This window comes from Engraulis encrasicolus, chromosome 19 (genome assembly GCF_034702125.1).
Source record: "Engraulis encrasicolus isolate BLACKSEA-1 chromosome 19, IST_EnEncr_1.0, whole genome shotgun sequence".
Classification (NCBI taxonomy): domain Eukaryota; kingdom Metazoa; phylum Chordata; class Actinopteri; order Clupeiformes; family Engraulidae; genus Engraulis; species Engraulis encrasicolus.
The window spans coordinates 46,267,062-46,282,451 of record NC_085875.1 but is presented as its reverse complement, the minus strand read 5'-3'; the positions used below and the strand labels follow the sequence as shown (position 1 = coordinate 46,282,451).

The 15,390-nt window shown below is 43.9% G+C and overlaps 2 protein-coding genes across 2 annotated transcripts in view; one reads left to right on the top strand and one right to left on the bottom strand.

The window, feature by feature from the left end:
* The window catches only part of rps6ka5 (ribosomal protein S6 kinase, polypeptide 5), a 72,644-nt gene extending 68,579 nt beyond the window's left edge, over positions 1-4,065 (bottom strand). The window contains exon 1 of the mRNA XM_063184591.1: positions 3,786-4,065. Within this exon, the coding sequence (XP_063040661.1) occupies positions 3,786-3,858 (73 nt within the window). The 5' untranslated portion in view covers positions 3,859-4,065. The remainder of the gene's footprint in view (positions 1-3,785) is intronic.
* Positions 4,066-5,704: 1,639 nt separating this feature from the next.
* LOC134435540 (ras-related protein Rab-10-like) lies at positions 5,705-15,175 on the top strand. The gene is made up of 7 exons (XM_063184589.1): positions 5,705-6,207; positions 6,532-6,682; positions 7,144-7,204; positions 7,751-7,889; positions 9,436-9,525; positions 11,162-11,263; positions 13,435-15,175. The coding sequence occupies exons 2-7, from the start codon at positions 6,556-6,558 to the stop codon at positions 13,516-13,518; spliced, it is 603 nt and encodes a 200-aa protein (XP_063040659.1). The 5' UTR covers positions 5,705-6,207; positions 6,532-6,555; the 3' UTR covers positions 13,519-15,175.
* The last annotated feature ends 215 nt before the right edge of the window (positions 15,176-15,390 follow it).

Below are 15,390 nucleotides of genomic sequence, written 5' to 3'. Positions count from 1 at the left end.
ATTCAAAATAGAGCGCACGCTGTCACTCGTCCCGCCCCCTTTCTCAGGACTGTCTGTTTATTGGTTCACAGACTTCCCAGAGACAGTTGAAAGCGATATTACTATTGGCTGAGGGGCGCTTTGCCATGAGGAGCGCTTTCGCCACGCTTTGTTGATTGCGACTTCATAAAAAAACCTCCATATCGCAAAATTACGCATCGGAGAGCGCCATTTCGGCGCTCCTTCTTCACATTGCGCTCTAGGCGACCGCCTAGCCGGCCTATGCTTATAACCGGCCCTGTGCAGGCATGGAGGCCAGCACAGCATAGTGCAGCATAGCGCAGCGCAGCTAGCATGTCAGATGTCAGAGGGCTGCTTTGTATTGTTGGAAGAGTGAGCTAACGAGTGTGTATGTGTGTGTGTGTGTGTGAGAGAGAGAGTTCACTCAAGAATGCCAGTTCAAGCACATGTTTCACCGTGTGTGTGTGTGTGTGTGTGTGTGTGTGTGTGTGTGTGTGTGTGTGTGTGTGTGTGTGTGTGTGTGTGTGTGTGTGTGTGTGTGTGTGTGTGTGTGTGTAGCCAGTGGAGTGAACACACTCCGGCTGTCAAACCTTGCAGAAGAGCACGGACATGAGACAGCCAGCCAGCACTCGTCTGAACGTGGAGAGAGAGAGAGAGAGAGAGAGAGAGAGAGAGAGAGAGAGAGAGAGAGAGAGAACAATCTCACATGATCAGCCATCTCTCCATCTCTGTCTTTCTCTGCTTTTCTCCTACGCTCCCCCTTTCTCTCTATGTGAGGGAGAGAAAGACAAAGACTCTCTCTTTCTCTTCTGTGTGTGTGTGTGTGTGTGTGTGTGTGTGTGTGTGTGTGTGTGTGTGTGTGTGTGTGTGTGTGTGTGTGTGTGTGTGTGTGTGTGAAAAATCTGATAGCAGAGGTAGAGAGGGAACCACTCACGCTTGGACAATCTTATCCACATCTCTGCCTAATTTTCTCAAATCATCACCTTTCTCTCCACACACACACACACACACACACACACACACACACACACACACACACACACACACACACACACACACACACACACACACACACACACACACACACACACACACACACACACACCAGCAGCACGATGTACATCCATAACCAGCCACACACACACAGTCTCTGTGGGGGTAACTGCTCAGTTTGTGAGTGTGTGTGTGTGTGTGTGTGTGTGTGTGTGTGTGTGTGTGTGTGTGTGTGTGTGTGTGTGTGTGTGTGTGTGTGTGTGTGTTCGTTCGTGCCTGCGTGCATGCGGCTCTAGGAAAACTTTTGGTTCATGTTGCATAACACATACACACCCTCACCCCCAACCCCCCCACTCCACCCCACCCCACCCCACCCCACCCCCTCGTCACCCAGTGCGGGGCCCCGGTGGGAAATTAACGCTTTATTAATAGCCCAACACTCTCCGTCTGCCTGCTGCTCACTCGTAACACTGCGCTAGCCATTCAGCTACGCTCCCCTTGCCTTGCATGTGGGACAACAGCTCTGCTCAGCGCTAGACCTCACGCAGTAGGACTGAAGCACTGACTGACTGACTGGCTGGCTGGCAAGCTGACTGGCACACAGGCTAATGCAAAAACAGACTCAAATTCATAGACTCACAGACTAACTAAATGGGGACTAACTGACAACAGACTGACAAACAGGCTAAGTAACTGACAGACCTTAACAGAATACCTGACTGACTGAACAATAGACTGACTATCAGGCGAAGTGACTGAGTAAATAACAGAAAACCTGACTGACTAAACAACAAACTGACTAGCCTAACTAACCTATAGACCAACTAACAGAGACAGACAAGCAGACAGACAGACACAGACAAACAGACAGACAGACAGACATACTGACTGAAGGGAGTGCGTGTTAGGTCGGCCGGGGCATATGGTTATAATCTGGGCATCACACCACCATCTGTGTGCCTGTCTGTTGGCACTGTGTCTGGCAGGAGTGTTGGGGGTGACTTGGGCGTGGGAGAGTGACAGCCATGGCTAATTGAATGCCCGGCAGTGTGGTGGTGTGGAGCTTGTGAGGGCAACTTAGATTAAGCACATCTGGAGAGAGCCATAGTCACACAGCAATCCTACCCCCCCTCCCCTCAAGCACACACACACTTACACACTTACACACACACACACACACACACACACGCACATGCACACGCGCACTCACACACACACACACACACACACACACACACACACACACACACACACACACACACACACACACACACACACACACACACACACACAGCCTCTTCCAATCTCTTTGTTTCACACACAGACACAGGAGCCAAACTGGGTCATGTTCTGCCTTTTTGATCTCACATCTTTGCACAGAATACTCCCTCAGGACTGAAGCTGAAGGGGTAGGGGGGAGTTCTCTCATCCACTAGACATGAAGACTACGAGCAAAGTCTTTATAACCTGTCCTTTAGGAATTGTGACAATGTAAGACTTGCTACCTATCCCGGCTTGCCCTGATTGTCCTGGTTTTTCATGGTTTGTCCAGGGAAGCAAATATATTTTCAATGGAGACTGGATGTAAGATGCCATTGCATAAGTTACAAGCAAAGGGTTCATTGAGTTTGAAATGTGGTGCAGGCTACAGTCTCATCATGTCAATTCAAATTTCAAGGACATTGCACCGTTGTAAATCAAACAGTCATCAGACATCACACTTTTGTAAACATTTACTGCAATATGGGAGGTCCACTTAATAGTTAAACATGTGATCATCACCACGGTACTCTGTCCCGGGTCAGCTATAGGACCCATTCTGGGTGATGAATGCAGTGGTACCAGTTTACTCTGACACGTTTCATCCTTCACATACCAGCTGGACTGTAGAAAGGCTGCCTGCAACCAGACATACCGGGGAGGATGTCTGATATTACGCAACATAAAGGCACACTTATTTTGATGGAACAAATAGGCAAACTGGGATCATGAACTGTAACCTATCTTGGAACACTACAGTAAGATAAAACCAGGCAAAATTCTCTGACTTTCCACAAATAAAAACGTAATAATACAAATAATAATGATGATGAGACATCAAATTTGACAAGTTTGCTGACTGCAGTAGTTCTAGCACTGGTATTTTGCACAAAAAAAAACCTAGGCGTCGGCATGGGGGTCTTCTTTCTGTCAAAACCATCGTTGCATATTTGTATCCAATCCATCAACATTGTATCCTGATTTGCAGCAGAGCAGACCACGTAAGACAGAACTGGACAAACTAACTAATACTTGCTGGAACTAGAAGAGGACAACATCTACGCCCTGACAGAAAAACGACCCATTATTGTGCTTCCCGTAGCAATTAACTCAATCCAGCAGTTGCACATTTTCGAGCGTGTTAAATTCCACTGCGTTGCGTTTTGCACGGGCAGTGAGTTGAGCTAGGCAAGTTTTGAACAGTTAGCATAGCAACGTGGCTAGCTCTGACATTGCACGAATCTGTCAGATTACACGAATCGTGCTCGTCTTTTGCATGTCCACGCCACTTTGCAGGACAATCACATTTGCTCGTAATTAGCCTCTCTGCTTTCGGAGTTTAGAGTCCCAGAGTGCGACTGCTGCTCCTGGACGTTGCACTCTCAACCGTGCCAAGGAGTTCACTGTCAATACACTGGGTTTGCTAGCGCTGCTAATACAGTCTCTTCCCCAAAAACAATGCCCTTTCTCGCATATCTCAAAGCCCAAATTAAACAGAAACAGCATAGGTATATGTATGATATGACACTTACTGGTTTTCAGCTCATGTTTCACAGTAAACAGGTCACCTTCTTCAGATGATCCCTCCACCGAAGTAGACGGCATCTTAACGTTATTCGCAAGGCTTATGGTGTAGGTTCCCCAGTTGGTTTATAAATGTCAAAACTGCACTATGGATACGAAGTGAATGACACCCTTTTCTCCGTGACAGCTACGATTAAAACAATAAAGGCCGAGAACGGCCAAAAATTGTCCAAAACACGAGCATACTAAGGTAGAAACCTTGCCATTACTATCACTACATGAATTCCTTACAACCAAGCCCTCATTGAAGGACTATTGGAGTTGCTAGGCGAATTCTTTCGCAGTGGTTGGCTAACTGAACTGTCAATCACACCACACTCCTCCTAAAATGAAGTGTCCTGTGCTGTTTCTCCTTTCCTATTGGTGTAAAATATCGAGGAGGGCATTGTATTCCCGCCTATTCGAAAACTGCAACCACGCCCACATACATTCTGTACTGCAGTTGAACTTGACAAGTAGGGGGGGGGGGGCTATCGACACCCCAGTATGGTCAGGTGGACATTGGACAACCTTTCAAACAATGCATCAATAACATTTTAAGTGAAGAAAAAAAATGTGGAATCATATACCCAGTATTTGTCACACACAATGGGCATATCGCTCACTCTTCATAGTGTTGACAGGTCAGTGAGTTTAGACTGATATAATTACTGCACTGCTCTCTCTCTCTCTCTTATCTCCCTAATTATATCTCTCTCTACTCTAGGCATTAGGACTGGGCAATATGGAGAAGATTGTATACCACATGATTACTTTATATCACGACAAGGGTATCACAATATACCACAATGATGAATGTTTTGCTGTTTACTGTGGGTGTTATTTATTTTCCTTTTTGGGTATTTTTGAGTCTCTACCTGGACTAGTAGGCTATTTCTTTTCCAGTTATGGGAGTAACGCATTTCAAAAGTAATTTATTAGGCTGCTGTGGGCCTAATGCATTACTTTTTGTTTTAACACAGTAATGTAAGGCATTACAGGGAAAAATACATTTGCTGTAATATTTACTTAGTTACAGTAGTTAACATGCATTTTACTGTAACCTGGATTTTTGATGGTGTTAAGTGTGGTGGTCAGAAAGAAGATATTCCTGAACCTACTAGTTTTTAGTCTGTGTGCTGCTGCTGACACACCTCCTGGATGGGAGGTTAAAAAAGTCATGACTCATAAGCATGATTTACACTGTAAATAGCTACGTAGATCTATATTTGCTGTTATTTTGGTGAGAGTAACTAAAGTAATGCAAAGTAGTCAAATGCCGTATATTTTATGTAGGCCTACATTAATATTGTAATGTAACACATTACTTTAAATAGGCAGTAACATGCAATCAGTAATACAGTTTTCACAAACTTGCCCAACACTGTTCTTCCCAAGTCTTCTTCTCTCATGATATGTAGACTCTGGTTTTAGAGGTGTGTGTGTGTGTGTGTGTGTGTGTGTGTGTGTGTGTGTGTGTGTGTGTGTGTGTGTGTGTGTGTGTGTGTGTGTGTGTGTGTGTGTGTGTGTTCATCAAACCTGAATGATCCTTTCAATTTAGAACTAGGTGAAACACCTAACTGTCATTGGTGAAATCCATTACTCTCAATGGTGAAAACATATTGACTTTGTACCAATAGGTGGCAGTACAGCCCAGGAAACTTCCAAAAAAGGAAGTGGCCAGTGTTGAGGTTGCCAGATGGGCGCAACTATCTGCAATTCCCTGTGTAACTTGGAATGCAAGCTAATTTGTTCAATAGGCACAATTTCCAAATTGATGCTAGTGTGAACATATTCCTACGTATGAACAAGTATGGTGATGAACAGGCTAATATTGTTGAAGACATCTACATTTGTGCAATACGTCGTTCCAGGTTAATTGTACTCATCTGGCCACCAGTTCTCTGGAGTGTCTCGGGGTGCAGTCTTTTCACTTCCTAGTTAGCTAAGAAAGTTAACATTAGCTCAAAGCAGTTTAGCCACTCTATGTGTACAGAGGCGACGTAGGCAACTTTTCACAACGATTTTTCATATCTATCAGTTTGCCGACTTGGTGCGTAAGAAAGAGTATCCTCTCTGCGCGTGATTGTCGGAGTGTCAGTGTTCCAGGAGCTGGTACACCAAGTTCTTAGCTGGCAAGGTTGCTAGCTAGCTAACTCGACAACCCGGTAAAAGACATCTTTGTTCCCTAATTTAAGGTGGCGGACCGACACGGTTTTGTAGCTTTCAACTTGCGCAGAATCTAAATATAAGGGATGAATTGTTTCTACCAAGCGAAGTTACATGCGATGACTTGATTCTGATAGCTAGTTCTAGCCACTTCCTGACGCACAGGCTAACGCACACTAGCTGACTTTTGGAACTCAGATCCTCCGCCTTGGTGATTCATTGGTAAGTCAATTTGCCAGCTAGCATTTATTGCTTGTGTTGCGCTCGTTATTTTGTGAAGCAAACTTCTCTTGAGTTAGTGAATGGTTTGAAAACAACCCCAGCAGAGAACGGGGGCCCCAGCCTCATCCGTAACTTAAAACCTTTCAATTTCGATGCCAGGTATTCGTGTCTATAATAACCAGCCCAACGAAGTTGTCAAACATCAGAGCAGCTGACGTGTCAAGTCATGTCGAGATGACAAGGGTTTGCTGATTTAAAGATTTTGTGTCATCCGTACGTCATTCATTTGCTTACAATTGTGCTTCCCCCTTTGCAAATTGACAGGGTGTTGTTGTATAAGGTCTCCAAATGGCAAAAAAGACCTACGATCTGCTGTTCAAGCTCCTCCTAATTGGAGACTCGGGGGTTGGGAAGACCTGTGTGCTGTTCCGCTTCTCCGACGACGCCTTCAATACCACCTTCATCTCCACAATAGGTAATATGTCAGATAATACTCTTCTTGTCGTGCATTATCCTAGTTCAACATTTCACGGGTTTTAGTGGCCCGCCTCTTCAGTGTTTTCAGTCAAAACAATGTGGGTAAACAAAATTTCTCGAAATGCTCTGCCAAACTTAAATTGACTGAGGGCCAAAATCAAAATCTGGAACGAAGTCGAGGGCCAAATTCAACATTTTTTTTTTTAAATGGACTAAAATTGTGCATTTATGCACTTCGTAATCATAGTTAAATTTCACACATTCTTTCCCATCATGGTAGTTCAAATGTGTCTGCACAGCCTGTGACACACCAAATTTCATATTCATGTCTTGTTAATGGTGTATGTGGGTCAACTGTAATACACATTTGAAATCTCTCGCTGGGCGAATAAAATGGCTCCACAGGCCAAATTTGGCCCTTGGGCCTGAGTTTGACATCCCTGCTCTGCGTTGTTCCAGGGATTGACTTCAAGATCAAGACAGTCGAACTGCAAGGAAAGAAGATCAAGCTACAGATATGGTATGAGCACGGACAGTTATCATTATACAACATCACAAATTAACATCTGAGATAGCCAGCACAATTCCCAGAGTTGTGATGTTGAGATGCAGTGTTTGTTAAAGAGTTGTTCATCTTCCCATTGTTTTGTTAGTTGTACGGTCTCTCCAGTCTGTGTTATCAAAGCCCTTCTTATAGAAAACATGTCTGTGGTACTATTTTGTGTCTCAAATAAGCTTTGTCTGTTGTGTGCTTGCTTTTCTTTTCACTTTTTTTTTTTTTTTTTACTGCTTAGTGCTTGTCTGCCTTGCTTGCTAGCCTATGTCTAGTGTCTATCTTCTTGCGCCCATGTCTGATATGTGTATGGCTTATCCATATCCTTGCATGTGCTTTTTTTTTGTTTTTTTGCTTGTCTTCAAGTCTTATGCATGTGCCCTCTCTGTTTGTCTTATTGCCGTCTTGGCCAGGACTCCCTGGAAGAAGAGGTTTCATACCTCGGTGGGATCTTCCTGGTTAAATAAAGGTCAAATAAAAATAGATGTTAATCGTAATAACTGTTGCTTACAGGGACACAGCAGGACAGGAGCGGTTCCACACAATCACAACATCCTACTACAGAGGGGCCATGGGGATCATGCTGGTCTACGATATCACCAACACAAAAAGCTTTGAGAACATCACCAAATGGTTGCGAAATATTGATGAGGTGAGTGCCTTATTGTTTAGGGCTGCCTCTGAGAGTCGTGTGTCTGCTTCCGTATGAACTGGTCCTCGAATAGTTAGGCCATACCATGGCCGGATTAAGATGGCCTGGGGCCCCTAGGCTACAGGTTGCTGTGAGGCCCAACAGAAGGCAAATTTTGCGAAAAATGTACATAGGCCGTGTCATAATTACAAGCTAGAAACTCAGGATATCGTGTCTAGCAACTGTACTCAACCCAATGGATGATTTTTTTCAATATTGCATCTTGTCACTATTCTGCATTTTTTCACTTATGGGCAATCAGGGGCCCCCTGGCAGGTTGGGGCCCCTAGACTGCATCCATATCTAGCCTGTACATTAATACCGCCCTAAACATCACCACAAAGCTCTTATGAACTTGGTCTGACAAACTTCACATACAAAATGATTTCTCAGCAGTGAGCTATGAATTGATGTCTTTTTTTTAAAAAAAATGCCTCTGAATGTATGGTCCTAAGCAAAGCTTTAACCAATAATAATATCATTAATTGAATATGTGTTGTGGTTTCAACGAACGCAAACCACCACCTTAAGCTCCCTCACTTGCATCATCATGTCAAGTGAAAATGAAAGCCCACCCGGCAAACTCCCAACTCCCATTGTCATTGTGGCACAGCACTCCACAGTACACACATCGAAATTGCATTTATGCCTCACCCGTGCAAGGGAGCAGCCCCAATGACATCCCAAGGGAGCAGTGTGGCGGGTCTATGGTCAGGGTACCTCAATCTTGGAGGAAGAGCACCCCCCACCAGCCTGGCAGGTCGGGAGTCGGACTGGGGATACAAGTCTGACGCCCTAATAACCGCTTACCCATGACTGCCCTCTATTGGGTCTTACCGCTCTCCATCCATGGCTGAAGTACTCTTGAGCATGACAGTAACCAGGCCACGCCCTCCTAGTGACGCGCACACCTTCCGAGATTTGAAAGTCGATGATAATCAGGCAACCATGACAGAAGAACTGCAAGTTGCATTTTTAGTGCCATTTTAAAAATCATCCTTAAATAAGTAATGTACTATTAAATCCAATGACTGTCTTCTGTAGCCATTGCCTCAATTACACCGGAGTAAAAGCTTGATTGTCATTTGCTATCCTTGACTTTGACTTTTTAGCATCTTATACAAGTCTGTAACTGTTTTAATACTTGTGGGCAGCCTTGGCCTACTGGTCAGAAGGTTGCAGGTTGAGCAAGGCACCTAACCCCACACTGCTCCAGGGACTGTAACCATTTGGCCAGGCTGTGCCCTCCTAGTGAAGCAACACTTTCAGCGTTGCAACTAGTCAGGTCAAGAGCAATGCAAGTCCTTCTGAGTTCCTGCAAATACGGGAACTCCTCCCACTTTGTCGATAAGCAAACCAAGGGAGGCAGGTCAGACCAAGTCTCGAAGAGATTTGAACGTCGATGATAATCAGGCTAGTAACCCAATACCCTGTAAATGACTGTTGGTCGCTTTGGATAAAAAGCGTCATCTGAGTGTAATGTAATACTTACTTGTTGATCCAATAGCATGCCAGTGAGGAGGTGGAGAGGATGCTGCTCGGAAACAAGTGTGACATGGATGACAAACGCGTGGTGCCCACTGCAAGAGGGGAACAGGTAAATACAGTACACCTACTTGGATCTACTAATTAGCCTAGGAAATCCCATGCTGCTTTGCACAATCGTTCCGATCTGAAAGACAGCATGGAAATCAGAGAGTGGGGAGGCGTGGAAAGGCAATGATTGCTGTTTGTTTGAATATATACAACTGACACGATTGGCTATGGCTACAATATGCCAAATTATACACATTCGTAACGCCCAATAAACAGCCATCGTCAATGGTAAACCACACACCCTGTACGGGATGTACAGTAGGGAGGTGTCCAGAACTTATCTCACTTGTGATTAAGTCTGGTGATAACCAGGCAATGTAGTAATATAACTGAATGCATAATAATGCAAAATGAATGTAAAGTCAGTAAAACTATACCTTAAAGTGTATTGTATGAACCAAGGATCCAAAGAGAAGATTGGATTGTAAAGATTCAAGGTCCTCCTGGTGGATAGTCACAGTAGATAATTGTGATGAACTAAATCAGGGGTGTCAAACTCGGGCCCGGGGGCCAAATCTGGCCCACGGAGTCATTTTATTTGGCCCGCGAGATCATTTCAAATGTGTATTACAGTTGGCCCTCATACATCGTTAATGTAGTGTACCAAGACTTGAACATGAAATTAGGTGTTTCTCAGAAGTATGAGCAGGTTCAAGCCAATGACACAGCTCACACTCCTATGCAACACAATATGTGCCAGTGTGTGTGAAATGAAGCTATGAGCCTGCACAATTCTAGTCCATTTATTAAAAATAAATCTTAAGCTCGGCCCGCGACTTCGTTCCATATTTTGATTTTGGCCCTCGATCAATTTGAGTTTGACACCCCTGAACTAAATGATTGTTGTTATCGAATGTGTTTTATGTATTCAATTCACAACATGGTTTCAATGTACTGAGGGAGGTTTCTACTGGGTGGAAGCGTACCAGGTTGAACTGAATCGGGCTTATTTCATGTCAGTGTGGCCTGGTGGTGCAGGCTGATCACTATGATGTGTCTCCATCTTGGGGCATTTCTTTATGGTGTTCTTCAACATAATCTAGGGATTCTTGCCATGATCCTTACTCCCGTCCTGCCTTGTGCTTGTGGCCTGGTAATAACATTGCAAGACGTCATTGGTGACAGAAGTTTAATTCAACATCTCGCAAAAGCGCAATTCAAAGGTCATTTTTATCATTTGCAATCCGGGTGTTGAACGGGGAAAAGTCCACCCAAAGCTGTTGTGGCTAGGCTGACAGCGAGGAAACTTAATTGTTTTCTCCACAGAGGCGGGGGGCATCAGTGAAGCGCTGGGCCCCGAGCACAGGTCGAGGACAGGAGTTATGATAATGGAATGTACCCCACAGTGTTGCCAGATGGAGAATGCTGAACTATTGTACCAAAACCTCAAAATTATCATTTATGGGGGGCTTTAGGGCTGAAATTATTGAACCAGGCAACTGAATTAAATTTTTTAAATTATCGTACATCATGTCTTTATCAGACAGGGGACAAAACTATGGTGCAAATTCAATAATTATCGTACATCTGGCAACACTGCTACCCTAGGAGGATGGGCCAAACACTGATCTCTGTCATCCATTAAGTGCATTCATAAGAAAACTCTTTTCATCTCCACACTCTTTCTCTGCTTTCAGATTGCTACGGAGCATGGCATCAGGTTCTTCGAGACGAGTGCAAAAGCCAACATCAACATTGAGAAGGCCTTCCTCACTCTGGCTGAGGACATCCTGAACAAGGTAGGTGGTGAAATGACCCCTCTTCCTTCACGGTTTGCCCTAGCACAGGGATGGGCAACTTTCATGATAAGGACAGCCACATTTTTTCATTGTCAACATCGGAGGGCCAGATGGCCACAGATCTGACTGCAACTTGCAGATTTGAGGTGCAGTTGGTTGCTCAGTGACTGCTGAAATTGTTTGGAATGAATAGGAGGGTTCTCTGTTGGCCAACAGTATAATTTCAACTGATTGACTCAGTAGTGGGTTGAAAAATAGTCAAGTCATTATTTCTTTAAGTATGTTCTATGAGCCGCTCCTAATGAGGAGGCCGGCCAGATGTAGCCCCCGGGGCCTCCAGTTGCCCATCCCTGCCCTAGGACTTTAAGGAGGCCACCTAGACAACAAGCTCTTACCACCTTGACTAAACCCTCTGAAAATATAAAGATTTTGAGTTGTGAATGTCATTTCTAAAGTTGCTTCAACAAAAAATGTATAGAGGTTTTCATATCATATGAAACTGCAGCAAAGCCTTTCCAATGATGATCAGACATGAGTGACACCACCACCCCCACCACCTAGACTAACACCTTTTTTGTGGTAAAAACTGGTAGCACTAGAACCATGACAAGGCAGGGATTATCATTTGGAGCAGGGCTACCTTTGAAATCGCACCCTGTTGTTCTTGGTGATACATTGGTCTTTGTATGGATTCAGAAAGGCGTGATGGAGATGACTCAGGTTTGAGATATAATGAAGGTTAGTGTTGTTGAGGCAGTTGGGTTGACTTGTGTTTGCTTGGCTGGTGGTTTTGCACTGAACCATGAGCTTAAGGCAAAGCACGTGAAATGGCACACACCCACATGTTTTTATAGATGACATCATAAATTCTCAAAGCTTGATGCTGAGCTTACTGTCAGGTGACTCTCCATAATATTACATTGGGCACTGCTCGACACTGTTGTTTACTATGATGTCTTATTCACCCATGTCTGCTGAGTTTGATGGTTATACACAAAGTAGTGTCACTAAGAAGGCACAACTTGTAAAACAACCAAAGGTGGACATCCCAGGTTGAGAAAGTAAATGTTCTGATATTTTTCTAGCCACTTCACTGAACTAGACAATGCCTGGATTTATCAGTTAATAGGGGAAGTCACCTGTGTTGAGAAAATGGGGCAGAGGGAATGCATAGCAGGATTTTCAACTTTCTCAGTCCAATTTGTCTTCCTCAGAAAGCAACCTGACCTCAAACTTTTGGAAAGGTTTTATTGATGACGTAATACATTCTGTAAACTTGAAGCTGGGGTTTAAGTAACTTTCACTTTTACAATGACACTGCAAGCGAATTCCGCAGACGCAAGCCAATCAGATGTTCAGCACAAATGTTGAATTTGATTTGCCGCCACAACAAAATTCTACTGAATTTCGCTGGCTTTGGTTAGCTCAATTTTCTTACAAGTGTCCCTGCCGTTAGGCTATACATCGCAAAAGGTGAAATATTTACTTTGGCGTTTTAGTGGTTACACACACCAGGGTGGTGCAACCACAGCTAATGCCTGTTTTGTATGGATTAAATGTATGTTTGTTTGTTTTTGGAGGATTATCTAAGAAGCATATTCATTATATTACATTATTTAGGAGCATTAGCTGTAGTAATACCCCCAACAGTGTAGGTTTGGTTTGGAAAGTTGTGGGGACAAATTGCCTAGGGTTCATATATTTGCATTATACGTATTTGTTACTAATATAAGTGGTATGCTATAGGATCAAGTAAGGGGAACTCGCACACCTTGTATGCCGATGCAATAGTGTCCTTTTATTGCATGTTTCGAAAATAAAAAAGTGCTACCCACTGCAATCGTTTCGGTCCCATTCAGACCATCCTCAGTGCAAAAGCAATAAAATACACTGAGGATGGTCTGAATGGGACCGAAACGTTTGCACTGTTCACTTGGGTAGCACTTTTTTTCTTTTCGAAACATGCAATAAAAGGACACTATTGCATCGGCATACAAGGTGTGCGAATTCCCCTTACTTGATCCTATAGTTTACCTGTTGGAACCTAGAACCTACGCACCCATCCAACCACCCCATAAATTACGCCCATGGTAGTACCACCTGACGTCTGAGCCCAAAAACACGTCATTGACCCATAAACTTACCACGGTCTCCCCTTCCTCTTCCTGCAGACCCCTGGGAAAGAGCCGGCAGCGGAGCACATGGAACTCAACAGTGGCAACACGGGAGCAGGATGGAAGAACAAGTGCTGTTGATGACCTTTGACCTCTTCACAGCAACGGAACCCCCCACCCTTCCTCTTCTCTCCTACGTCTGTCTTCCTATCACGTATCATAGTATTAAAACCACATTTTTGCATATATAGAGGCTATCAATTTATACCCCCCAAAACCTAAAGGACATCTCAGTGTTGAAAAAGTAAGAATATCATTAATGACATTTATTTTAACATTTTGTTTTGTTTTGTTTGTTTCTTTACCCAAAGTCACATGGCCTTTAACTCCTTCATATGTGCTTGTTTTTTTTGTTTCTGACAATTGTACAAATCTATGAACTGGTTCTTTGATGAATTGATCAGTGAGGGAGGAAAGGAGGTGTTCACACATCATGAATCGTCATCGCCATCCTTTAAAAAAAAAAAAAAGTACTCCCTCTCTGTGTATTAACGTATAACTGACCGTGTAGTAGAAGGCGACGGCTCCTTTGGAGCGACGCTACACTGCAGTGATGATTTAACTCCCAGTGGGACATTAGCGCCGTTGCTACTCTTGTAAAAGTCTCTCACCGTTGTGCCTGAGGCGTTGCCTAGCGGCCCGTGGCCAATTGCATGACTTCCTGTACAGTAGTCACGTTTGACCATGCAGTCGCTCGTAGCACACGTTGGTTGTTGTATTTCGCCCTCTCACAGCTGCCTTCTCTAATCCCCCCCATGTTACTGCCCAACTGTGGCTCGGTGGGGAAAGCCCCACAGCAACAGGTGCCTGGCTGTGTGTTAGTGGGTAGGGGTAGATGGGATCAAAACGGTGCATCTGCCGTGGGGTCTAAGATTCAGACCGGGCGTACGTACGGTGAGGTGTAAATGTGTGAGCTGTTTTTGTTGCGTCCAACCTCGGTGTGGTTTGTCGAACTCGTGAGTTAGCGACACTGACTGGTCCCTTCCCCATTCTGCGTTTCTGGTGTCTGTGTGGCTGGGTGTTCTTTTTTTTTTTCTTTCTTTACTTTTCCTGTATGCTGTTACAGGTCTTGCACGGTTGTCTTTTTTTGTTTTGTTTTTGTTTTTTGGCTGTTTATGTCTAGTGTGCAATCTAAAACTTAAGGGAATTCAGAATTGTATATCATACCAACTTTGATCTTTGACGTGTAGTGTCCTCGTCCCCATATATAACAAGTGCACATAACTGGTGGACTATGCAAATCATCATGTCACTAACTGTTTGTGTACTGATTTGTATGGCGCTTTCGCTTTCAAAAAGTCCTTCCTTTTCCAGTTTCATAGTGTTACTCGGAAGTGGTGTTTTTTTTCCCTTTTCTTTCTTTTCCTTTTTGGGGTGTAAGTCTAGGGAAACTTTTTTTTAAGCACTTTTCACTTCCTCATGTGGAAACACTCATTCGCTGGAATGAAAAATAGATGCAAGCAACCAATAAGTTGCTTTCATCCATGAACTAACTTTTTTTTCTTCACAACAATAAGTGCGATTTGCTATAACTGCTATAATAATCTCAGTACGTCTGGTCTTGTTTACAACAACACCCGTGCACACTTTGTACCATACTTTTTGAACTATGGGACCGATCCAGCAGTTTTGTTTTTTTGCCAGTCTCAAGTCTGAACAGGCTTTGTGTCTGCTTGCAGAGGAGGAGGACACTTTGAAATTGAAATGCAATAAAAGTGACGTGAATGTTTTAAAGTCATCTTTGACCTCTTTTAGCGTGTGCTTTGTTCTTTTATGTCATCACACTCTCAACACTAGCACTGGTGGAAAACTGCTGCTGGTGAAAACTGGTGGAAAGACACCTCTACTCCTGAAAATACCACTGTGGTATTTTGACTGAAAAAGGAAATGATTTGGCGATAGTGAGGGGATAGGATTGGGGAATTACCCAGGCCAGATTCGAACCTGGGTCAC